General features: G+C 45.8%; 1 protein-coding gene across 4 annotated transcripts in view; it reads right to left on the bottom strand.

Moving 5' to 3' along the window:
• Positions 1–25,848, bottom strand: part of LOC128693796 (uncharacterized) — an 82,259-nt gene that overhangs the window by 27,195 nt on the left and 29,216 nt on the right. For 3 of the 4 annotated variants that reach the window (XM_053783685.2, XM_053783688.2, XM_053783689.2), the window contains 3 exons: positions 20,933–21,076; positions 13,311–13,418; positions 4,483–4,647 (listed from right to left, as the gene is read on the bottom strand). In XM_053783685.2, coding sequence (XP_053639660.2) covers positions 4,483–4,647; positions 13,311–13,418; positions 20,933–21,076 — 417 coding nt within the window. Of the gene's footprint in view, positions 1–4,482; positions 4,648–13,310; positions 13,419–16,872; positions 17,588–20,932; positions 21,077–25,848 lie in introns of those variants that run through there. The other variant, XM_053783687.2, reaches the window with a different exon arrangement.

Here is a 25,848-nt window from a genome sequence, read left to right as displayed (position 1 = left end):
GCCAGAAGGCAGGCAGGCAGCCAGCCAGTGAGGTAGCCAGGCAGCCAGCCAGCCAGCCAAGGAACCAGCCAGTCAGCCAAGTAGGCAGACAGGCAGCTAGCCAGGCAGGCAGGTATCCAGGCAGGCAGCCAGGCACCAAGCCAGGCAGGTATCCAGGCAGGCAGCCAGCCAAACAGGCAGAAAGCAAGGCAAGCAGCCAGCCAGGAGGAAGGCAAGCAGCCAGCCACCCAGCCAAGCAGCCGCCCAGCCAAGCAGCCGCCCAGCCAAGCAGGCAGCCAGACACGCAGACAGGCAGACAGTCAGCCAGGAAGGCATACAGCCAACAAGCCAGCCAGGCATGCAGGAAGCCAGGAAGGCAGGCAGGCAGTAAGCCAGGTACCCAGACAGGCAGCCAGCCAAGCAGGCAGCCAGTCAAGTAGGAAGGCAGCCAGCCAGCCACCCAGACAAGCAGGCAGCCAGCCAAGTAGGAAGGCAGCCAGCCAGCCACCCAGATAAGCAGGCAGCCAGCCAGCCAAGTAGGAAGGCAGCCAGGCAGACAGACAGGAAGCCAGCCAGCCAGAAAGGTAGCCAGCCAACCACCCACCCAGCCAAGCAGCCAGCCAGGCAGCCAGCCAAGCAGATAGGTAGCCAGGCAGTCAGAGAGGCAGGCAGCCAGACAGCCAGCCAGCCATACAGGCAGTCAGCCAGTAGGCAGCAAGCCAGCCAGGCAGCGAGCCAGCCACCCAGCCAGTCACCCACCCAGCCAGTCAGACAGGCAGTCAGCCAGCCAGTCAGGCAGGCAGGCAGGATGCCAGCCAAGCATGCAGCAAGACAAACAACCAGCCAGGGAGCCAGCGAGGCAGCCAGGAAAACAGGCAGCAAGCCAGGCAACCAGCCAGCCAGCCAGGAGGAAGGCAGCCAGCCAGACAGGCAGGCAAGCAGCCAGCCAGTGAGGTAGCCAGCCAGCCAAGCAGCCAGCCAGCCAAGGAGCCAGCCAGCCAGCCAGCCAAGGAGCCAGCCAGCCAGCCAGCCAAGGAGCCAGCCAGCCAGCCAAATAGGCAGACAGGCAGGCAGAAAGGTAGACAGGCAGGCAGCCAGCCAGGCAGGTAGCCAGACAGGCAGGCAGAAAGGTAGACAGGCAGGCAGCCAGCCAGGCAGGTAGCCAGGCAGCCAGCCAGCCGGCCAGGCAAGCAGGCAGACAGACAAGCAGGCAGCCAGCCAGGCTCCCAGGCAGGCAGGCAGGCAGCCAGCCAGCCAGCCAGCCAGTCAGCCAGCCAGCCAGTCAGCCAGCCAGCCAGCCACCCAGCCAGCCAGACAGCCAGGCAGTCAGTCAGTCAGTCAGTCAGGCAACCAGTCAGATAGGCAGCCAGCCAGCCAGTGAGCCAGACAGCCACCCAGCCAGCCAGGCAGGCAGACAGCCAGTCAGTCAGTCAGGCAGCCAGCCAGTCATCCACCCAGTGAGCCAGACAGTCAGGCAGGCAGGCAGCCAGTCAGGCAGCCAGCCAGGCAGCCAGCCAGGCAAGCAGGTATCCAGGGAGGCAGCCAGCCATCCAGATAGCCAGCCAAGCAGACACCCAGGCAACCAGCCAGACAGAGAGGCAGCAAAGCAGGCAGACAATCAGCCAGCCAGGTATCCAGCCAGCTAGCCAGGGAGCCAGCCAGTCAGCCAGCCAGCCAGCCAGCCAACCAGACAGCCAGTCAGTCAGCCAGCCAGCCAGTCAGTCTGCAAGTCAGGCAGCCAGCCAGCCAGGCAGGCAGCCACACCGGCAGCCAGGCAGGTAGCCAGCTAGAAATCCAGGCAGGCAGGCAGCCAGCCAGCCAGCCAGTCATCCACCCAGGCAGCCAGCCAGCCAGCCAGCCACACAGACAGTCAGCCAGTCAGCCAGCCAGGCAGCCAGCCAGGCAGCGATCCAGCCACCCAGCCAGTCGGCCAGCCAGTCAGGCAGGCAGGATGCCAGGCAGGCAGGAAACCAGCCAAGCAGGCAGCAAGACAGGCAACCAGCCAGCCAGCCAGGAGGCAGGCAGCCATCCAGGCAGCCAGCCAGCGAGACAGCCAGCCAAACAGGTAGCAAGCCAGGCAACCAACCAGCCAGCCAGCCAGCAGGCAGGCAGGCAGGCAGGCAGGCAGGCAGGCAGGCAGGCAGGCAGGCAGGCAGGCAGGCAGCCAGCCAGCCAGCCAGCCAGCCAGCCAGCCAGCCAGCCAGCCAGCCAGCCAGTGAAGTAGCCAGGCAGCCAGCCAGCCAGCCAAGGAGCCAGCCAGTCAGCCAAGTAGGCAGACAGGCAGCTAGCCAGGCAGGCAGCCAGGCAGGCAGTCAGGCACCCAGCCAGCCGGCCAGCAAGGCAGCCAGGCAACCAGCCAGCCAGCCAAACAGGTAGAAAGCAAGGCAAGCAGCCAACCAGCCAGCCAGGAGGAAGGCAGGCAGCCATCCAGCCAGCCACTCAGCCAAGCAGCCAGCCAGGCAGCCACCCAGCCAAGCAGGCAGCCACCCAGCCAAGCAGGCAGACAGTCAGCCAGGAAGGCATACAGCCAACAAGCCAGCCAGGCATGTAGGAAGCCAGGCAGGCAGGCAGGCAGTCAGCTAGTAAGCCAGGTACCCAGGCAGGCAGCCAGCCAATCAGCCAAGCAGCCAGCCAGCCACCCAGACAAGCAGGCAGCCAGCCAAGTAGGAAGGCAGGCAGGCAGGCAGGCAGGCAGGCAGGAAGCCAGCCAGCCACTCAGCCAGCCAGCAAGGTAGCCAGCCAGCCAGCCACCCACCCAGCCAAGCAGCCAGCCAGGCAGTCAGAGAGGCAGGCAGGCAGCCAGACAGACAGACAGGCAGGCAGGCAGGCAGGCAGTCAGCCAGCCAGCCAGCCAGCCAGCCAGACAGACAGTCAGGCATCCAGGCAGGCAGACATCCAGGCAGGCAGGCAGGCATCGAGCCAGCCAGTCATCCACCCAGCCAGACAGTCAGCCAGACAGTCAGCCAGCCAGCCGACCAGCCAGTCAGTCAGGCATCCAGGCAGGCAGACATCTAGCCAGGTAGCCAGCCAGCCAGACATGTAGGCAACCAGACAGGCATGCAGCAAGGCACGCAGCCAGCTGGCCAGTCAGCCAGCCAGCCACTCATCCACCCAGCTAGCCAGGCAAGCAGGTAGGCAGGAAGGCAGGCAGCCAGCCAGGCAGGCAACCAGCCAGCCAGCCAGGCAGGCAGGCAGGCAGTGAGTCAGCCAGGCAGGCAGTGAGTCAGCCAGGCAGGAAGGCAGGCAGCCAGCCAGGAAAGCAGCCAGCCAGCCAGGCAGACAGACAGCCAGGCAAACAGACAGCCAGGCAGGCAGCCAGCCAAGCAGCCAGGCAGGTAGGTAGGTAGGCAGGCAGGCAGGCAGGCAGGCAGGCAGGCAGCCAGCCAGCCAGTGAGCCAGCCAGGCAAGCAGCCAGCCAGTCAGGCAGGTAGGCAGCCAAGCAGCCAGCCAGCCAGTGAGCCAGCCAGGCAGGCAGGCAGTCAGCCAGGCAAGCAGCCAGCCAGGCAGCCAGCCAGCCAAGCAGGCAGGCAGGCAGGCAGGCAGGCAGGCAGGCAGGCAGCCAGCCAGCCAGCCAGCCAGCCAGCCAGCCAGCCAGCCAGCCAGCCAGCCAGCCAGCCAGCCAGCCAGCCAGCCAGCCAGCCAGCCAGCCAGCCAGCCAGCCAGCCAGCCAGCCAGCCAGCCAGCCAGCCAGCCAGCCAGCCAGCCAGCCAGCCAGCCAGCCAGCCAGCCAGCCAGCCAGCCAGCCAGCCAGCCAGCCAGCCAGCTGGGTGGGCGGGCGGGCGGGCGGGCGGGCGGGTGGGCGGGCGGGTGGGCGGGTGGGCGGCCGGCCGGCCGGCCAGGCAGGCAGGCAGGCAGGCAGCCAGGCAAACATGGTTCCAGAATTGTTTCTCTATATGTACTTAGGGCATAGGTTATAAGACATTCTTAAAGGGTGTTGCACAAATGTTGCACATGGGTTATTATCGAAGTTTTTGATATTTCCTCAATCACTTGTGGCCACATCCACCTCAAAGCCACTAAACTTGGGGTTAACATCACATTCCTCTGAAAATGGGAGAGTTAATATTACATGAAATCAGTGAATCCCAGGTGTTTGCCGCACTGTTTGCTCTAGTTGGCGCTCCTTTGAACTGGTGCTCCCACAAGGTACCAAGGGGTCGCAGATTTTTTTAATACTGCGCACATCGAGTGTAAAGACCCATTCTACACTGACCAGGCATCTCAGGCCAATCATGCCAAATTTGGAGGCAGGAAAAAAAAACGTATATATGCGTTCAGGGCGCTAGTGTTAAGAACGTATATATACGTTTTTACCGTTTAGGGGTTAAATAGTGAATTTTGGTGGCAGGGCGGAACTCCATTTATTTTATTAAATAGTGAATTCCGGAGGCAAGGCAACAAGTAAATGAAGGCACTAAGTGTAAAATATTAAAATCTTAGAAATTTTTCAATTTCCTATTACTCATATGAGTGTCACTAAAGGCATCTGACCATACAACATACCTGCTTCTTACTATTTAACTGGTCTTCAATAGAGTCAATATCGTCAATGAGGTTAAAACATTTGCTACAAATGACAGTAGAATGTAACAAGGTTTCCTTCAGCTCTTGGTTGATAATTTCACCGAGGACAGAGTGCACCTCCAACTGACGGTGGGATGTTCGTACCTAGAACAATGGTAAATGTCTTACGGGAATGTTTTCCTAGAAACACAATAATCACATATTGATACTATAGTAATAATAATAATTTTACATAAGTGCTGTACACCTGTAATTGCAGTCTTCTGTCAAGGCCTTCTATAAGGAACTAATCACTTCAAAATTACTTTTCCACTTCTACTGACTCTAGTGTTATATTTACCTGCATTCATCTGATGTGCAGACAAAACATTTAAAGAATAAAGATTCCTAAATGTTTCACGTATCTTACTCGTTAGTATATTGGTATAATTCAAAGGGCAAAGGAGGGTTGTTGGGGTGGTTTGGCCATTAAGAAAACATGAAGTCTGATAAGATAAAGAGTGTATATAAATCTGGGGAAGGGAAAGTGTATAAGTAGTACCAAATAGGGTTAGAGTGAAAGGAAAGCAGGTGAAGGAGGTTGTAAGTGGGGGAAGGGGATGAAGGAGGTTGTAAGTGGGGGAAGGGGGTGAAGTGATAGAAGCTTGAGCATCCCCTCTTCAAGGGGGGCTCCTTGGCGTGGTGAAGAAGCTCTTGGTCTGAGGAATTAGACCTGTCGGTCTCCTTCCTCAGACCGAACCTAATTACCCCCCAATCCCCCCTTCTCTATCCCATCCTCCCCTTTTTCCTTTCCTCCTCCTCCTCCCCACCCCTCCCTTTTGCCCTTCCTCTTTTTGACCTTTGGGATTTTTCCCACAGGCACACTAGTTCCTAGGTAGGGGAAAGGGTACCGAGGTCCATCCCATTCCGTTGAGGTTCTTGGTGGTGGCATAGTTTGCCGTGGAATCTGGATCGCCTGGAGATGTCCCAATCCCTCTCCGGTATCCCGGAGGGTGGCTTTGGGTGTCTTTCGGGTGATGGGTGTATCTCTGGAAGCCACCTTTCGGATTCCGGGGGTGGTGGCCGAAGGAGGTATGCTTTGTGGCGGATATCCGGCCGCCCTCTCTTTTGTCCACCGAGGTAGCTTGGCAGATGTGAGGTTGCTATCCCAGATTGCTGGTTTACTGGCATGAAGGGTAGGGTATGGCACGGGTTCCATGCTGCATCTGCGCTACTTGCATTGCTGAGGTCCTCTTGGGCACGGAGGGAGATTTCTGGCCCTTTCATTCCTCCTAGGAACTATCCCTCCCCGGTCCCCCCCCCCCCTTTTTTTTATTCTTTTTTTTTTATTTTTATTTTCTTTTCTTCTTTCTTTTTTTTTTTTCTTAAAAACAAAAAGAAAGTAACCTAACCATGGAGTACCCGATCCATGACCCCGCCATCCCCAGGCCCCTTATTGTTACCGCACCCCGTTCTGACCTCGCGTCGTCTTTTGGCCACTCTTCGGACATTCCTAAGGCCCCTGTACCTCTTGCTGGTGCTGTTTCGTCACCCGCTTCAGGTGCCGGGGTTTTGACTGACTCCTTCGATTTGTCTGACCTCCGATCTCCTTTGACCATGCTTCCAGCCCCTCCCTCTGTGGTGCGGTGATTTTCGAATCGCCAGCCCGTCTCACGTCGGACCAACTCTGGTCCCACTTCTAAATGCCAACAACAATCTCCTGACTATGTTACTTCATTACCTTCCAATTCTACTTGGAAAAGACTGACACGTCATGCACTCCCTCTCCACACTCGGTTTCGAACCACACAATAGACTAAATCCTTTACTTTACGACCAACTTCTTTTACTGCCTATCTTTCCGACCATAGTATTGGCAAAGCGCTCCTATGCCACGTTGGTAGAGATATTTCCTTTCATGCTCCTAAGAGTGGTACGCGCATCATCACAGTCCAGAATTCTACCCAAGCTCACGATTTTTCTCTTTCACATATCGATACTATTCCTATCACTATCGAAAAACATCATTCCCTCAATTCTTGTAGTGGTACTGTTATTCTGCCCCTTACCATAGTCCAACAGAATTTCCAGACATGTGGCAATGGCATTCTCGAACAGCTGGAATTCCAAGATCTCCCAATTCTCAAGGTAGACACTTATTTTCTTCCTGCCCGCGGGCAAAGACAATACCCTTGCAATGTGGCTCGTTTAACTTTTGACAGCCGTGAACTCCCATCCTCTGTTTATGTAGCAGGACATCGGTTACAAGTTCGGAAGGTGATCCCTACACCGCAACAGTGTAGGAATTGCTGGTGATTTGGCCACCCAGCAAAATATTGCAGATCAATAGCCGAATGCCCAGTCTGTGGTGCCGATGACCATTCTAATACGTCCTGCAGTCAAGCTCCCTCTTGCCTTAATTGTCATGAGGCTCACCCTTCGTACTCTTGCCGTTGCCAGGTCTACTTAAATGAGCGGGAAATTCGTTGCCTCAAAGAGGCAGGTCTCCCTTATGCTATGGCAGTTTCTCATCTCCGCCTCCAAGGGAGACTACCCCGTGTTTCTTATTCTCGTGTTTCAAAACGTCCCCCCACTTCTGGGATCCCATCTTCTGCAGCCTCCTCTGCGGTTGCCAGTCCCATAGTCACTCCTGTATCTAATTCTTTTGCTGTCCTAGGCTCAGACGTCCCTACTTCAACACCTCAGTCTGTCCTCACTTCTTCGTGTTCTCCCTCACAAACCCCAGTATCGACAAGACCTCGTACGACACCTCCTCCCAATCGTCCCTCTACTTCTCAGAGGTCCAAAAAATCTCACTTAACCCCTCCTTCCCTTCATCCACCTCCACATTTTACCTTCCTGGTCTCTGTACCTGGGTCTTCCCTTTTCACTGGCTCTGTTACAAGTGTGGAGGCTCATCCTTCTCCTCGTACTGTGCCTTCCTCCCCTGTCCCCCCCCCCCAAGTTTCTTCCTCTTCTGCCACCTCCCAGGTTTCTGCCTCTTCCATCCCCTCCCACACTTCTCCAGTTCCCTCCACCCTTTCACCCCCCCCCCTACCTTGGTACAGTCCATTACAGTTCCGATCTTTACTCAAACTCCTCCTCCTTCCATCTCCAATATTGTCTCCCATACGACGTCTCTGAACTCCGAAACACTTGAAGCTATCTCTGAATATATTGCAGCGAGGAAACCATCAATGGACACTGATCCACCCTCTGTTCCTTCTCTTTCCTCTTCTCCATCTGCACAACTCCTTTCTTCACAGCGCACCGTTCCTTCGCTGCTTGAACGTTTTCCTTTGCCACCCTCTAGTCCGTAGGTACCCTTAACTGTGGATTTCAGGTATCTTTATCATTGCCAATCATGGCCTATTTACAGTGGAATATATGCGGCCTCAGGGGTAATCGGGGAGAGCTTCAGATGTTGCTCTCCCAGTTTTCCCCTGTTGGTGTTTGCTTACAGGAACCAAAATTACACTTTGCTGTTATCTATCCCATCTCAGGCTATAATTTATTGTATTCTTCAGATCCTTTTCCTGATGGGACCTTTAATGAAAGTGCCCTTCTACGCACTGATATTCCGTACCATCAGCTATTTGTTCATACTTCGCTACATTACACAGCAGCCCGTATTCACTTGCACAGGTGGTATACACTCTGTTCTTTGTATCTCTCTCCTTCTCAGGCATTATCTATCCCAGATATTGCCTTTCTTGTTTCGTCATTACCGCCACCACTTCTGTTACTTGGCGATTTTAATGCCCATCATTTCCTCTGGGGGGGTCTCACTGTGATTCCCGTGGCATTCAGTTAGAGGCTTTTCTTGCTACCCACCCCCTCCATGTTTTAAATACAGGTACTCACACCCATTTTGATCCTCGGACTCATGCTCTCTCTTGCATCGATCTCTCAGTCTGCTCTTCCTCCACCGCATTAGACTTCACCTGGTCTGCTCTCCCAGATTTACATAACAGCGATCATTTCCCAATCATTCTTACTTCCCCTTCATATTCACCACCTCTTCGTATCCCACGCTGGCAATTTGATCAGGCAAATTGGAACCTTTACTCACGACTAACTGTTTTGAGTGAGGTTCCTTCTTCGTCCTCCATTGATGAGCTTTTACACCTCTTCTCGCCCTCCATTTTAACTGCAGCTTCTTATTCTATACCCCAAACTTCGGGCAGGCATTCTCAGAAATGCATGCCTTGGTGGTCTCCTGCTTGTGCTCGTGCAGTACGTTTGAAACACGCTGTGTGGGGCAGGTACCGGTACAACAAAACCATGGAGAGACTACTTGATTTTAAGCAGAAGCGTGCAATCGCTCGCTGTGTCATCCGTGACGCTAAACACACTTGCTGGTGAGATTATGTCTCCACCATCACCTCTGCTTCCTCTGAGTGCAGTCTGGAAAAAAGTACGAAAACTGAGTGGTAAATATTCTCCTGACCCGGCTCCTGTTCTGCGGGTTACCGGTGTTGATATAGCAAACCCACTAGATGTTGCCAATGAAATTGGCAATCATCTGGTCCATATTTCTCAGGGGCTCCATCTATGCCCCTCGTTTCTTTCCTCAAAGTCTGCCAGAGAGTTAGCACCCTTGGACTTTTCTTCTCTCAGAGAAGAACAGTATAATGTGCTTTTACACTTCAGGAACTGGAGGCAACACTCTCAGCTTGCCGATCATCGGCAGCTGGGCCCGACGACATTCATATTCGTATGCTACAACATTTACATCAGTAAGCCCTTGCAGTCCTATTATGCCTTTTCAATCTTATTTGGTCACAAGGAGTTCTTCCACAGCTGTGGAAATCTGCCATTATTCTCCCTTTCCGCAAACTGGGTACTACGGGACATGAAGCCTCCCACTATTGTCCCATTACTCTTACCAGTGCTGTTTGCAAAGTGATGAAACACCTGGTAAATAGACGTTTAGTGTGGTATTTAGAGACACACAACAGTGGTTGATCAGGCTCTGATCCACCAGGAGGCCTGGTCACAGACCGGGCCGCGGGGGCATTGACCCCCGGAACTCTCTCCAGGTCTCCAGGTAAACTCCAGTCTCTCCACTCATCAATATGGCTTTCATAAGAGCCGTTCTACCACAGACCCTTTACTACGCTTGGATACGTATGTTCGTAATGCTTTTGCGAATAACCACTCCATTATTGCCATATTTTTTGACCTTGAGAAGGCATATGACATAACTTGGAGGTATAATATTTTGGCCCAAGCCCACTCCTTAGGCCTCCGAGGCAATCTACCATCCTTCCTTAAGAACTTTTTAACTGACAGACATTTCCGTGTTCGGGTTAATAATGTGCTCTCCCCGGAATTTATCCAAGCTGAAGGTGTCCCCCAGGGATGGGTTCTGAGCACAACACTATTTCTCCTTGCTATAAATGATTTGGCCTCTAGTCTTTCATCCAATATTTGGTCATCACTATATGTTGATGACTTCGCTATTGCCTGTGCAGGCGCTGACTGTCACCTCATTATTCTCTCCAGCATGCTGTCGACCGTGTTTCCAATTGGGCCACCACACATGGGTTTAAATTTTCCAGTACCAAAACTCACCAAATTACTTTCACCAGATGCTCTGTCACCTCCGATCATCCTTTGTACCTCTATGGCTCCCGTATCCCTGAGCATGATACAGTCAGGTTTCTAGGCCTCCTCTTTGACCGTAGGTTATTCTGGAAACCTCACATTACCTCTCTGAAGGCAACCTGTCACAGCCGGCTGAACCTTCTTAAAACCCTTGCTCATCTTTTATGGGGAGCTGATCATCGAACTCTCTTTCGCCTACATTCCACCCTCGTTTTATCGAAACTTGATTATGGTGACCAGATCTATTCAGCGGCCTCTCCTGTTACTCTCTCTAGCCTTAACCCCATTCATCACCAAGGATTACGTTTATGCCTTGGTGTTTTTCGCTCTTCCCCTGTTGAGAGCTTCTATGCAGAAGCGAACATTCCATCCTTATCCGATTGCCGTGATACCCATTGCCTTCACTACTATGTATGCTCTCATGATCTCTGCAATCCTTCCATTTATAGAATGGTCACCGATGTTAGCAGGCATTCTTTATTTGTTCGCCGCCCCTGTTTGCTTCGTCCCTTCTCTCTTCACCTACATTCGCTCTTGTCTTCTCTTCGATTACCACCTTTCTATGTTCATGTAGCATCTCACTTTTCCCTACCCCCCTGGGAAGTTCCAGCTGTTCGAGTCTGTTCTTTCTCGCTCCCTTGCTCGAAAGCCCAACTGTCTACGGTAGCTTCCCGTTCTCTTTTTCCACTCTCATTCTCATGCCATTGCAGTGTACACAGATGGCTCTAAGTCTTCTGACGGCATAGGATTCACAGCATTGTTTCTGGACAGCGTCATACGAGGGCATTTACTATCTTCGGCTAGTATTTTTACTGCTGAATTGTATGCCATTCTTGCAGCACTTATCCGTATTGCATCTATGCCTGTGTCATCATTTGTGGTTGTCTCAGACTCCCTTAGTGCTTTACAGGCTATACAGAAATTTGATACACCTCACCCATTAGTCCTCCCTATCCAACTTTGGCTATGCCGCATCTCTACCAAGCATAAAGATATTGTTTTTTGTTGGGTCCCTGGTCATGTTGACGTACAGGGCAATGAACAGGCAGACACTGCTGCGCGGTCAGCAGTACATAACCTACCAGTTTCATGTAGAGTTGCTCCATTTACGGACTATTTTGCTGCAATAGCTACCCACCTTCACACCCATTGGCAACAACATTGGTCTACTCTGCTCGGTAACAAACTTCAATCTATTAAACCGAGTATAGGTTACTGCTGTCTTCTTGTCACCAGTGTCGAGGTTGGGAGACTCCTCTCTCCCATCTTCGCACTGGCCATACTCGTCTTACTCGTGGATATCTCATGGAGAGGCCCCCTGCTCCTCGCTGTGAGAATTGTCAGGTTCCATTATCGGTCAGCCACATTCTGTTAGACTGCCCACTTTATCAACGAGCACACAGAATTTACCTCTGACGTCGTCTTCGCTCTGCTGCTCTCTCTTTACCTTCCCTTCTTGCTGATGGACCTACCTTTCATCCGGACTCTCTCATTGACTTTTTGACAACAACTGACTTACTTCACAAACTCTGATGATACCTTCAGCCCTTTCTACTTCAATCTCTTGCTACCCTCTGCCCCCGCACTATCCCCTGCCCCGCTGTTTTCTGTAAACTACTGATCATCCCTACCCCCTTCTGCCACCCAATACCCTCGCTTCCTTCCCTACCCTGCAGTGCTATATAGCCCTTGTGGCTTAGCGCTTTTTTGATTATAATAGTAATAATAATAATAATAATTGAGCATCCAACAAGCGAGTATGGACACATTAACATGCTGTAGCAGTATGAGCAATGTAAACATTTTTGAAGGGATTCAGGGAAAACCAGTAGGCTTGACTTTAGCCTTGAATATGGAAAGTACAGTTCCTGAGCACCAAAGGAAAGTTGGGGATGTTGCTGTATGAAGTGTCATCTGAACTTTGTTATTTTTTGAGAGTTATCTTACCATGGTGGGAAATCACTGATGTTAAAAAAAAATGATGAAAATTTTTCATTTAATTAAACTGAGTTTGGTACACTTTTTTTCATATTTTAAAAAAAAAATTCATAACACATAAGATATTTAACCCTTTGACTGTCGCAACCCCCAATCCTGAGGTGTCTCCTGGTGTCGCAAAATTTCAAAAAAAAAACAAAATTATTTTTTCTTATAAAATGATAGAGAATCTATTCCCGATTGTAATGACACCAAAAAAACAAAATTTGATGGAAAACTGACGGAATTATGCTCTCGCGAAGTTAGCGACCTCAGCGCTGTTTACAAATCGGCGATTTCGCCCACTTTGAGCCCTATTTTCAGCTAATTCCACTATTCCAGTCGCCCAAACTCATAGCTATTTCTTTAGAACTCTATTTTTTCTATCGATTGAGTACAAGAAACTGCCCATTTACCGATTTCAACTACCTAATAATGTGGTCAGAAATTTGCAATTTGGCCAATTTCACGAAAACTAAAAAATATGACAACTTCAAAATAAGGTCCAGAATGAACAATGCAGACATTCCTGGCTCTAAAATAACATTTTCTTTGCTCATCAGTCATGTCTCCAGGCCCCTCTAATATTACTCTTGCTTTCTATTTTGAATTTTTATTCAAACAAAAAATAGAAGACTTACTATTATGCAGACTACTTCAATACTGTAATAATTGTATAAATAACATCAACCCATTCATGACTGCATATTAGAATGGCTAGTTAGACATTTATTGGACAATGGCATCATTTGTTTACTTTTGAACATTGGCAAAAATCAAACATTTCCCCAACTTTGAGCTCCATTTCTAGGTTCTTTTTATAGTAAAATCAATCAAAATCACCTCTATTTCTATAATATGTTTTCCATTCTATCAAATGAGACCAAGAAAACGAGAATACAACAATAAATACTATACGAAAATAGACCACAAAGTCGGCATTTTAATTAAAAAAACGGTCGGAGTTTTTTTTTTCTCATTATGCACTGCATGCTCCAGGATTTTTTTTATATGGTGCACACTGACCACACAGACCCATTCTCTCACATGTGGGCCTACCAGCTTTCTCCTGCTTGATTTGAAGCCGCTAGAATTTATGAGTATATATACGTCAAACATGGTACCTCGTAAGACGTATATATACGGCCGCGACAGTCAAAGGGTTAAAAATGTTCTCTAGAACAAAAAAAATAATTTTAAAAAATTATGCATATACAGTAATCACTCAAAAGTGTTCTTACCTCTCTAGAAAATATGGCAATGGCAGACCTGGCAGATGCTGACAGTTTAGCATTGCAGATTAAACAGTGAGGTGGGTTATGTCTGCTCAATGTGTCCTCATTTACTCTCTGAAATTAAAAAATAAATGGTGTATCTTTGCCACTGACATTATGATGTTACAATAACTCACAACTACATCAAGATAATACAGTACTGTATCATACCTGAAAATTAAACATACTACAATCATACAAAATTCATTACAAGCCATGTGAATAAGTGCTTTTATAAAAGCACCAATCTTCCTGCCTGTGCTTCAGATTCTTCAAGATTATGGTGCTCATCACCAACTCTACGGCTACAGGACCAATTATCCCCTCTTTTGTATACAGTTCTACAGTCTTCACATAATGTCCTTGTATGTACAGTGGACCCCCAGTTTTCATCCTTAATCCGTTCCAGAAAGTCGGTTGAAATCCGAAATGGACAAAAACCAAAGTAATATTTCCCACGGGAAATAACGTAAATTTAATTAATCTGTTCCAGACACCCAAAAATATTAACAAAAAATAATACATTTTACAGAGAATAACCATAGTTTTACATACAGAAAACAATGAGAAATAAATATAAAACACTAATGAAATTGATAAATGAACATTTAACATCACTTTTACCTTTATTGAAGACTCTTGTTGGCGTACGGAAGACAGCGAGGAGGGAAGAGGGAGAAGTTGTCTCTACCACAATCACTACCACCCTCTACCACAATCACTACCACCATCACAACCACTATCACCACCACCCTCTACCACCATCACGACCATTCTCTATGAGTAACAAAAGCAGACTGAGTCACGTACGTGTGAGTGGGGGCCACGTCCCGGGTGGATGGATGCGTCTCATACAAACGATTTCCAAGCGGAGGTATGAAACCCAGGGTAAAAAAAATGCTGAAAAAAGTGGTCAAAATTCGAATTGTACAATATCCAGACCGGATGAAAACCAGGGGTCCACTGTACTGATAAAGCCACTGGATGGTGAAACATTTACAAAGATACCCAGATGTTGCAGTATTATATACCGTTCATGTACAGTGGAACCCAGAGTTTCAGCCGTAATCCATTCCAGGAGCCGAAACATACATATAGTATTAACCCTTTGACTGTTTCGGTCGTATATGTACATCTTATGAGTCACCGTGTTTGACGTATATATACTTAAAAATTCTAGCAGCTTCAAATCAAGCAGGAGAAACCTGGTAGGCCCAAATGTAAGAGAATGGGTCTGTGTGGTCAGTGTGCACCATATCCATATAAAAAAAATCCTGCAGCATGCAGTGCATAATGAGAAAAAAAAACTGACCATGTTTTTGGATTAAAACGCCGACTTTGAGGTGTATTTTCGTATAGGTTTTATGGTTATACAGTGGACCCTCGACCAGCGATGGCATCGATTAACGATAAATCTGACTAGCGATACATTTTATCGCAAAAATTTTGCCTCGATTAGCGCTAAAAAACTCGACCAACACTATTCCTTCCATCTGAGACGCGTCCACTTCTGGCCAGTGTTTACAAGCCAGCCAGCCACCGCGGTCACTTCCAAGCATACAATCGGAACATTTCATATTATCACAGCCTTTTTAGTGATTGCACCTGCAAAATAAGTCACCATGGGCCCCAAGAAAGCTTCTAGTGCCAACCCTACAGCAAAAAGGGTGAGAATTACTATGGATATGAAGAAAGAGATCATTGCTAAGTATGAAAGTGGAGTGCATGTCTCCGAGCTGGCCAGGCTGTACACAAAACCCCAATCAACCATCGCTACTATTGTGGCCAAGAAAACGGCAATCAAGGAAGCTGTTCTTGCCAAAGGTGCAACTATGTTTTCGAAACTGAGATCGCAAGTGATAGAAGATGTTGAGAGACTGTTATTGGTATGGATAAACGAAAAACAGATAGCAGGAGATAGCATCTCTCAAGCGATCATATGTGAAAAGGCTAGGAAGTTGCATGATGATTTAATTAGAAAAATGCCAGCAACTAGTGGTGATGTGAGTGAATTTAAGGCCAGCAAAGGTTGGTTTGAGAGATTTAAGAATCGTAGTGGCATACATAGTGTGATAAGGCATGGTGAGGCTGCCAGTTTGGACCAAAAAGCAGCTGAAAAATATGTGCAGGAATTCAAGGAGTACATAGACAGTGAAGGACTGAAACCTGAACAAGTGTTTAATGGTGACACTGACAATGTTGTGAAACACGTTAGGAATGTCATAAAGGAACGGGAGGTACAGGCCTCTATGGGCAGATATGTTGTGCGACAGAGGTCCAGTGACTCTCAAGCTGGTCCTAGTGGCATTAAAAGAAGGGAAGTAACCCCAAAAAAGGACTTGCCACCTCAAGTCCTAATGGAAGGGGATTCCCCTTCTAAACACTAAGACCATCAACACACTCCCCTCTTCCCATCCCATCAATCATCACCAGATCTTCAATAAAGGTAAGTGTCATGTAACTGTGCATGTCTTCTTCCGTTTGTGTGTATTAAAATTAATATTTCATGTGTTAAAATTTTTTTTTTTCAATACTTTTGGGTGTCTTGCACGGATTAATTTGATTTCCATTATTTCTTATGGGGAAAATTAACTTGACTAACGATTATTTTGACTAATGATGAGCTCTCAGGAACGGATTAATAGCGTTAGTCGAGGGTCCACTGTATTCTCGTTTTAGTAGTCACATTTGATAGAATGGAAAACATGTTATAGAAATAGAGGTGATTGTGATTGGTTTTATTGTGAAAAGAACCTTGAAATGGAGCTCAAAGTAGGGAAAATGTTTGATTTTTGCCAATGTTCAAGAGTAAACAAATGATGCCATTGTCCAATAAATGTCCAACTAGCAATTCTAATATGCAGTCATGAATTGGTTGATATTATTTATATAATTATTACAATATTCCATTAGTCTGCATAACAGTAAATCTTCTATTTTTTGTTTGAATAAAAATTCAAAATAGAAAGCAAGAGTAATATCAGAGGGGCCTGGAGACATGACTGATGAACAAAGAAAATGTTATTTTAGAGCCAGGAATGTCTACATTGTTCATTCTGGATCCTATTTTGAAACTGGCATATTTTTTAATTTGCATGAAGTTGGCCAAATTGCCAATTTCTGACCACTTTATTGGGTAGTTGCAATCGGTAAATGGGCAGTTTCTTGTACTCAATCGATAGAACAAATGGAGTTATAAAGAAATAGTTATGAGTTTGGTCAACTGGAACAATGGAATTAGCCAAAAATATGGCTCAAAGTGGGCGAAATCGCAGATTCGTAAACATCGCCGAGGTCACTAACTTCGCGAGAGCGTAATTCCGTAAGTTTTCCATCAAATTTCGTACTTTTGTTGTCATTACAATTGGGAAAAGATTCTCTATCATTTCATAGGAAAAAAATAACTTTTTTCAAATATTTTGCAACACCAGGAGACACCTCAGGATTTGGGGTTTCGACAGTCAAAGGGTTAAATGAGTAATACAATACATAAACATTTAAATAAAGATTTAAAATCACATTTACGTACCTTTATGAAGACTCTTGCTGGCATCTGGAAGATAGAGGGGAGGAGAGAGGGAGGACTTATTATTGCCTCCACCACTGCCTCCACTACTGCCTCAACCACTGCCTCCACCACTGCCTCCACCACTGCCTCCACCACTGCCTCAACCACTGCCTCCAATACTGCCTCCACCACTGCCTCACTGCCACTATGAAGTTTCTTTGGGTCCATGGTGGCTTGTTTCACAGTCACAATAAATAAACAAGCACTAAACACAATGGATTTATTGTGAAATGTTTGGATGAGTGTGCAGGGTAATGTTCACTCAAGGGTAAACAAAGCTAGACTGGCTCATGATGCCTGTGTGGGGAGGCGCACAGGCGCGGACAGGTCTGGTATGCCGGCTGAAACAAAGGGCAACGGCCGAAACTCGGGACAAAATCTGGCCGAAAAAAGCGGTTGAAACTCGAAGCGGCTGACACTCAGGGCAGCCGAAACTCAGGGTTCCACTATCTCCAAATTACAAAATGCTACTAAGTACAAATAATAATTTATCTTCCCTTGTGAAAAATACACTACAGTGGAACCTCAAATTTTGAACTTAATCCATTCCAGGAGCTAGTTCTAAAGTCGAAAAGTTTGAAAGGAAAAGCAATAGATGTATTTCCCATAAGAAATAATGAAAATACAATTAATCTGTTCCAGAAACTCAAAAATATTCACAAAAAATACATTTTATAGATAGCATTACATTATAGTTTTACATACACACAACAAATATAGTATACAATTATTAATACATTTAAATAAACATATAAAATAACATTTTTACTTACCCTTATTCAAGATTGGTGATGGTACCTGGAAGATAGGGAGGAGAGAGGAAGTTGGGGTTAGTGTTTGGAAGGAGAATCACCCTCCATAAGGACTTTAGGTATCAAAGCCCTCTCTGGGGTTACTTCCCTTCTGTCTTTTAATGCCACTAGGACCAGCTTGAGAGTCACTGGACCCCTGTCTCACAAAAAAACTGTCCACAGTCCTCTATTTCTGGTGCCTCTTTAAGATTTCCCTAAAATGGGACATGGTTCTGTCACTGAACTTGTTGCAAAGATGGCTTGTTTCAGCTTGCTCAGGGTGGTACTTCTCCACAAACATTTGGACATCATTCCACTTGGCGCAAATCTCCTTAATCTTTGAATCGGCATGCAACTTCCTTGCCTTTTCACAAGTAATCATCTCTGAAACACTATCACCTGCCATCTCTTTATCCTTGATCCACACCAGCAACAACTTCTCAACCTGATCGATTGTCTGTGGTCTTTTTTTGGTTAGCAGATCAACACCTTTTGCAACATCAGCTTCCTTGATTTGTTCTTTCTTTGCCTGGATATAAGTGATGGTCGACTTGTTTTTCCCATACATCCTGGCAAGCTCAACAAGTCGCACACCACTCTCATACTTCTGTATTATTTCCTTCTTCACATCTATGGTGTTTCTCACTTTCTTTACCACAGGGGTACCACTAGGAAGTTTCTTTGGGCCCATGGTAGCTTATTTCACAGTACCACAAGCACTAAACACAATGAATTTATTGTAAAATGTTTGAATGAGACCGCAGGTTAGTATTCACTAAAGCATCAACAAAGCCAGACTGGCTCACGACACCTGCACGGGGACGCGGACAGAGTGGGCTGGCGGACAGGTCTGGTACCTGGAGGTTCGAAAGAAGGGGCAAGTTCAATAATAGGGACAAAGTTGGTTCGAAAAAAGCGATCGATTTTCGAAGACTTCGATAAGCGATATGTTCAAAATTGGAGGTTCTACTGTGTATTTACAAACCTCAGTGTCTTTCTCACTGCACTATTGTTCATCCATTTCTTCTTTCTTTCAACGTACCAGCCGTATCCCACTGAGGTGGGGTGGCCCAAAAGAAAAAACGAAAGTTTCTCCTTTTAAATTTAGTAATATATACAGGAGAAGGGGTTACTAGCCCCTTGCTCCCGGCATTTTAGTCGCCTCTTACAACACGCATGGCTTAAGGAGGAAGAATTCTGTTCCAATTCTCCATGGAGATAAGAGGAAATAAACAAGAACAAGAACTAGAAAGAAAATAGAAGAAAACCCAGAGGGGTGTGTATATATATGCTTGTACTTGTATGTGTAGTGTGACCTAAGTGTAAATAGAAGTAGCAAAACGTACCTGAAATCTTGCATGTTTATGAGACAGAAAAAAGACACCAGCAATCCTACCATCATGTAAAACAATTACAGGTTTCCGTTTTACACTCACTTGGCAGGACGGTAGTACTTCCCTGGGCGGTTGCTGTTTACCAACCTACTACCTAGGTGTTCATCCATTTATTTTCCCTTATTGATAGTCATTACTTGAAGCATTTGAGGAATATGGGAAGGTGAATGTGGGCCTACTGGACCAAGGTAGATATAGCAAGGTTTATCAACACACACTTGGTACATGAGGCTACAACTAATGTGACAGCCCCTTCAGAGTACTTCTTTCAAGTAGTCACTATGTACCACACTGCCTGACAAACAAACCTGCATGCACAAAAAATAAAAAAAAAAAAAAAAATTAGACATCTTCATGTTCATGGGAATGGCAACTTTCAACAATGACTACTGGGCCATGATGACTAGGATTCCTCATACTGCAGATATGATGAGTGATAAGAGACTTAAGTTCATTTGAAGGCTCTTGCACTTCAATAACACCCAAAAAGAGAGCTGCAGTTAGGTTCTTCAAAATCAGACCAGGAAAGCTTCATGAACCCCTGCACAGTCAATAAAGTCATGGTTGCCTATAATGGTAACATTGAGCAATACATCAGAATCAAATCAGACAAATGGGGCTTCAAGCTTTTTGCAGAGCATGCATAAATAGTTCCATCCACAACATACTAATACATGAGGGAGCCTCAACTTTTACTGCAAATAAGAGCTAAGTTCTTAGCTCTCGTTAAGGCCCTGCCAAACCAAACAAATAAGCTATTTATGGTGACTACTAGCATCAACCTAGTTCCATACCTCCAGCAGAAGTACAAGCGCAGTATGAACACTCCTGGGAAATGTCCTGAGGCTGTTATGGCATTTTAGATATTCAGCAATAACTCCTTGCAGTTGCAAAGGAGATGTCAACTAATAAACTATGCTACCTCCTACTCACCCTAGTAGGCTCAAAGGCACCCTACCCACAATCTTCAGATACTTCCAGTATACTCAAGGTTTCATTGTTTCATATTGTTTCATACTATGGAACAATGCTCTTCTCCAGACTGAGGGACTGACCACCTCAAAACTTTAAGGGTGATGGACTGATTACATCGTCTTCAAGTATCTTCTGCTTCTATCAACTTTTCTGTACTTGACTGAAGAAGCCTACTGTGTAGGCGAAACGTTTCATAATAAAGATACCTAACTGTTGCATATGTGTCTTACCTAACATACTCAAGGTATGACCAACAAAATGTAATGCAAGCTAAACTGTTGTAATTTTTACATAGTATTAAATTGAAAAACAGTTGCTCAATAACTGACTCATGAAATTGTAATGACATGATTGCAAACAAACCATACCAAGGACGGGGACTGAACTCGCTGGCCTGGAGTTTTACAACTCACTCATCATGAGCTCAATCCCCACCTGTGGTATGGTTTTTTTAGTTGATTTATAAATTTTCAAGTGTCTGAAACAAAATCTAATAATTCATATCTGTTCTTCACTTCACACAATGCTAATTTTTACTGGGGCACCAATTTTCAGGAATGATTATTGCTTATTATGAGAGAGGTCTTCCAGTTCAAACTGACAAGTTTTAAGACTGAAATCCACCTTGTATGATATGATATGACTGGGAAACATAGCAAGCTCTGTTCTTAACATGTAACTGTCAGACAGGTGCACATGCTAATGTATCCAATTTTGCTAAAAAAAAAATTTCAATAAGTTAAATGATAAAAGACTTTGTAACACGTATAAACATTAAATTCTATAGCTGCAGAACATGCAGGAATGTTGTTAGACATGCTATGACATTCTAGCAAAAAATTACAAGACAATGTATTATACCTTTACCAAGACTGTGTGAACATGAGCTTTGCTGCTTGGAAGTTCAACATATATTCTCTGCTGGGGGCGAGCATTACCCATTAACAAATCATCCCTTATCATTTTGGACCACTTCTTTTTTTCATAACTGGTGTTGTTATCAATCTGAAAGGAAGAAAAATACATTAACCAAATATGATTAATCTGACATATCAAATAATAAATAATTAAAAAATATCAAATAATAAATAATTAAAAAATATCAAATAATAAATACTGAGAAAATATAATGTGATATTCAAAAAAAAAAAACTCACTTATGCAGCCCTTTGGACTATTAACCCTTTCAGGCTCAGCAAGCCCTGTCCTAAACTTGTTCTCAGGGTCAGAAATTTTTCAAAAAAAAAAAAAAAAAACTTATGAAATGATAGTCTTTTCCCGGTCATAATGACACCAAAAATATGAAATTTGATGGAAAACTTACAGAATTATGCTCTTGCAAAGTTAGCAGTCTCGACGATGTTTATGCATTGGCGATTTCATCCAATTTGAGCCCTATTATCCACCAATTCCAATGTACCAGTCGACAAAAATCATAACTATTTCGCTAGAACTCCATTTTTTCTATCGAATGAATACAAGAAACCACCCATTTACCGATTTCAACTATCCAATAAAGTGGTCAGAAATCGGCAATTTTGCCAATTTCACACAAATTTCAAAAGATGCCAATTTCCAAATAGGGTCCATAATAAACCAGACAGACATTCCTGGCACTAAAATAAAAAAAATTCTGTTCATTAGTCACGTCCCCAGGCCTCTTTTACATTTCTTTTGCTTTCCACTTTGAATTTTTATTCTCGCAAAAAAATAGAAGATTTACTGTTATACAGACTACTGCATTAGTGTAGAAATGGTATAAATAATATCAGCGCACTTGTGTCCAATACACGTCAACTCACCAGTTGACGTGTATTGGACACATGGCATGATTTGTTTACTTTTGAACTTGGCAAAAAACGAACATTTCTACTACTCTGAGCTCAATTTCAAGGTACTTTTCATTGTGAAACCAATCAAAATCATCTCAATTTCTGTAATATGTCTTCCATTCTATAAAATGAGACCAGGAAAACTAGAATACAACCATAAATAGCATACGAAAATACACTGCAAAATCAGTTTTAAAGTAAAACACGGTCGGACTTTTTCTTTTCTTACTATGCACTGTGTGCTGCAGGACTTTTTTTATATTGTGCACATTGACAACATATGTAGGCCTACCAGCTTTCTCTCGCTAGATTTGAAAGCACTAGAATTTATGCGTACTAGTACGGCACCATACTATGCACTTGGTATCTGCTGGCATGGGAAATCTGGAAAAACAGATGGGACGTGCAACTATGACCACCCTAGAAAATGCCATGCCCATATGACAACAGGAAAATGCAAACTCCCTTCCTTTAAGCTTTTTCACCCTGAACTGTGTACCTCTTCAGTACAGGAAAGACTGTGCTATAACTTAAATTGCCAGGCATACCATCTAAAGGGGACAAAAAGATACAAAACATCCAGGCCATGGGAAAACCTGGGTAGCCACAGCCACTCAAGAGGGAGAGGTTTTTTAGTGCCAGGAAGGAAAAAAAACTGGCAGGAAATGGCAGAAATCGTACACCAAATCCAGTCATTCCTGGAGTGGAACCACAGTCGATGGCCTCCACTCCAAACCAACAGATACAGATACTAATGCTGAAAAAAAAATCCCCCCCCCCAGTACCAACAATACCACCAGTCCGATAACATTCTTCTTTGCAAATATACAGGGTCTAAAGCCAGCAACAAACAACAAAATACCTTTCATCCGTGGACTGCTTGCAGAGGCAAAGGCAATGTTCGCGGCTTTCACTGAGACCCGCATAAAGGATCACTTGGACAACGAAATATGGATCCCAGGTTACAACCTATACAGATGTGACAGAGTGAACAGGCAAAAGGGGGGGGGGGGGGGTTGGCCTGTACATTGCAGAGTCACTTGTTTGCACAGAACTGCTTAATGCCTCAAATGATGTAGTGGAAGTTTTAGCAGTAAAGGTCGAGAACCAAAACCTAGTCATTGTGGTAGTCTACAAGCCTCCGGATGCAACATCCCAGCAATTCCAGGAACAGCTGTTAAAAATTGACCACTGTCTGGAAAATCTTCCAGCTCCTGCACCCAACATCTTGCTCCTGGGGGATTTCAACTTAAGGCACCTAAAATGGAGGAATATAGCAAATAATATTGTTGCAGTAATAACACCAGGAGGCAGCTCTGATGAAAACTCACACTCACACGAGCTTTTAAATCTCTGCACAAAATTCAATTTAAACCAGCAAATAATAGAGCCTACTAGACTGGAGAATACACTAGACCTCATCTTCACTAACAATGATGATCTGATAAGAAATGTCACCATATCAAAAACAATATACTCAGATCACAACATAATTGAGGTTCAGACATGTATGCGTGGAGCCCCAGACCGACATAATGAGACTAGTCATGAGGGAGCATTCACCAAATTCAACTTCAATAACAAAAACATAAAGTGGGACCAAGTAAACCAAGTCCTAACCGATATAAGCTGGGAAGATATACTAAGCAACACAGACCCCAACTTATGCCTAGAACAGATTAACTCGGTGGCACTCGATGTATGCACAAGGCTTATTCCTCTAAGAAAAAGGAGGAGTAGATGTAAAATAGAAAGAGACAGGCGCTCCCTTTACAGGCGACGGAAAAGAATAACAGAGCGGCTAAAAGAGGTCAATATATCTGAAATGCGTAGGGAGACACTGGTCAGAGAAATAGCAAGCATCAAACTTAAGCTAAAAGAATCCTTTAGGAGTCAGGAATCGCGGGAAGAACTAAAAGCCATAAATGAAATCGGAAGAAACCCAGAGTATTTCTTCTCCTATGCCAAATCAAAATCGAGAACAACGTCCAGTATTGGGCCCCTACTTAAACAAGATGGGTCCTACACAGATGACAGCAAGGAAATGAGTGAGCTACTCAAGTCCCAATATGACTCAGTTTTTAGCAAGCCACTAACCAGACTGAGAGTCGAAGATCAAAATGAATTTTTTATGAGAGAGCCACAAAATTTCATTAACACAAGCCTATCCGATGTTATCCTGACGCCAAATGACTTCGAACAGGCGATAAATGAAATGCCCATGCACTCTGCCCCAGGGCCAGACTCATGGAACTCTGTGTTCATCAAGAACTGCAAGAAGCCCCTATCATGACCCTTTTCCATCCTATGGAGAGGGAGCATGGACACGGGGGTCATCCCACAGTTACTAAAAACAACAGACATAGCCCCACTCCACAAAGGGGGCAGTAAAGCAACAGCAAAGAACTACAGACCAATAGCACTAACATCCCATATCATAAAAATCTTTGAAAGGGTCCTAAGAAGCAAGATCACCACCCATCTAGAAACCCATCAGTTACACAACCCAGGGCAACATGGGTTTAGAACAGGTCGCTCCTGTCTGTCTTAACTATTGGATCACTACGACAAGGTCCTAGATGCACTAGAAGACAAAAAGAATGCAGATGTAATATATACAGACTTTGCAAAAGCCTTCGACAAGTGTGGCCATGGCGTAATAGCGCACAAAATGCGTGCTAAAGGAATAACAGGAAAAGTCGGTCGATGGATCTATAATTTCCTCACTAACAGAACACAGAGAGTAGTCGTCAACAGAGTAAAGTCCGAGGCAGCTACGGTGAAAAGCTCTGTTCCACAAGGCACAGTACTCGCTCCCATCTTGTTCCTCATCCTCATATCCGACATAGACAAGGATGTCAGCCACAGCACCGTGTCTTCCTTTGCAGATGACACCCGAATCTGCATGACAGTGTCTTCCATTGCAGACACTGCAAGGCTCCAGGCGGACATCAACCAAATCTTTCAGTGGGCTGCAGAAAACAATATGAAGTTCAACGATGAGAAATTTCAATTACTCAGATATGGTAAACATGAGGAAATTAAATCTTCAACAGAGTACAAAACAAATTCTGGCCACAAAATAGAGCAAAACACCAACGTCAAAGACCTGGGAGTGATCATGTCGGAGGATCTCACCTTCAAGGACCATAACATTGTATCAATCGCATCTGCTAGAAAAATGACAGGACGGATAATGAGAACCTTCAAAACTAGGGAGGCCAAGCCCATGATGACACTCTTCAGGTCACTTGTTCTATCTAGGCTGGAATATTGCTGCACACGAACAGCACCTTTCAAGGCAGGTGAAATTGCCGACCTAGAAAATGTACAGAGAACTTTCACGGCGCGCATAACGGAGATAAAACACCTCAATTACTGGGAGCGCTTGAGGTTCCTAAACCTGTATTCCCTGGAATGCAGGAGGGAGAGATACATGATTATATACACCTGGAAAATCCTAGAGGGACTAGTACCGAACTTGCACACGAAAATCACTCACTACGAAAGCAAAAGACTTGGCAGACGATGCACCATCCCCCCAATGAAAAGCAGGGGTGTCACTAGCACGTTAAGAGACCATACAATAAGTGTCAGGGGCCCGAGACTGTTCAACTGCCTCCCAGCACACATAAGAGGGATTACCAACAGACCCCTGGCAGTCTTCCAGCTGGCACTGGACAAGCACCTAAAGTCAGTTCCTGATCAGCCGGGCTGTGGCTCGTACGTTGGTTTGCGTGCAGCCAGCAGCAACAGCCTGGTTGATCAGGCTCTGATCCACCAGGAGGCCTGGTCACAGACCGGGCCGCAGGGGCGTTGACCCCCGGAACTCTCTCCAGGTAAAGTCCAGGTAAACCAACCCTGGCATGCAAGCCGTACTAGTACGGCACCAACCCTGAAAGGGTTAAGTACAAATACAGGAGTAACCACTGCTTCACTCCTGGC

This window comes from Cherax quadricarinatus, chromosome 34, assembly GCF_038502225.1.
Source record: "Cherax quadricarinatus isolate ZL_2023a chromosome 34, ASM3850222v1, whole genome shotgun sequence".
Taxonomy (NCBI): Eukaryota; Metazoa; Arthropoda; class Malacostraca; order Decapoda; family Parastacidae; genus Cherax; species Cherax quadricarinatus.
Note: the sequence above shows the minus strand (reverse complement) of the source record. Positions and strands in the feature narration are given on the sequence as shown.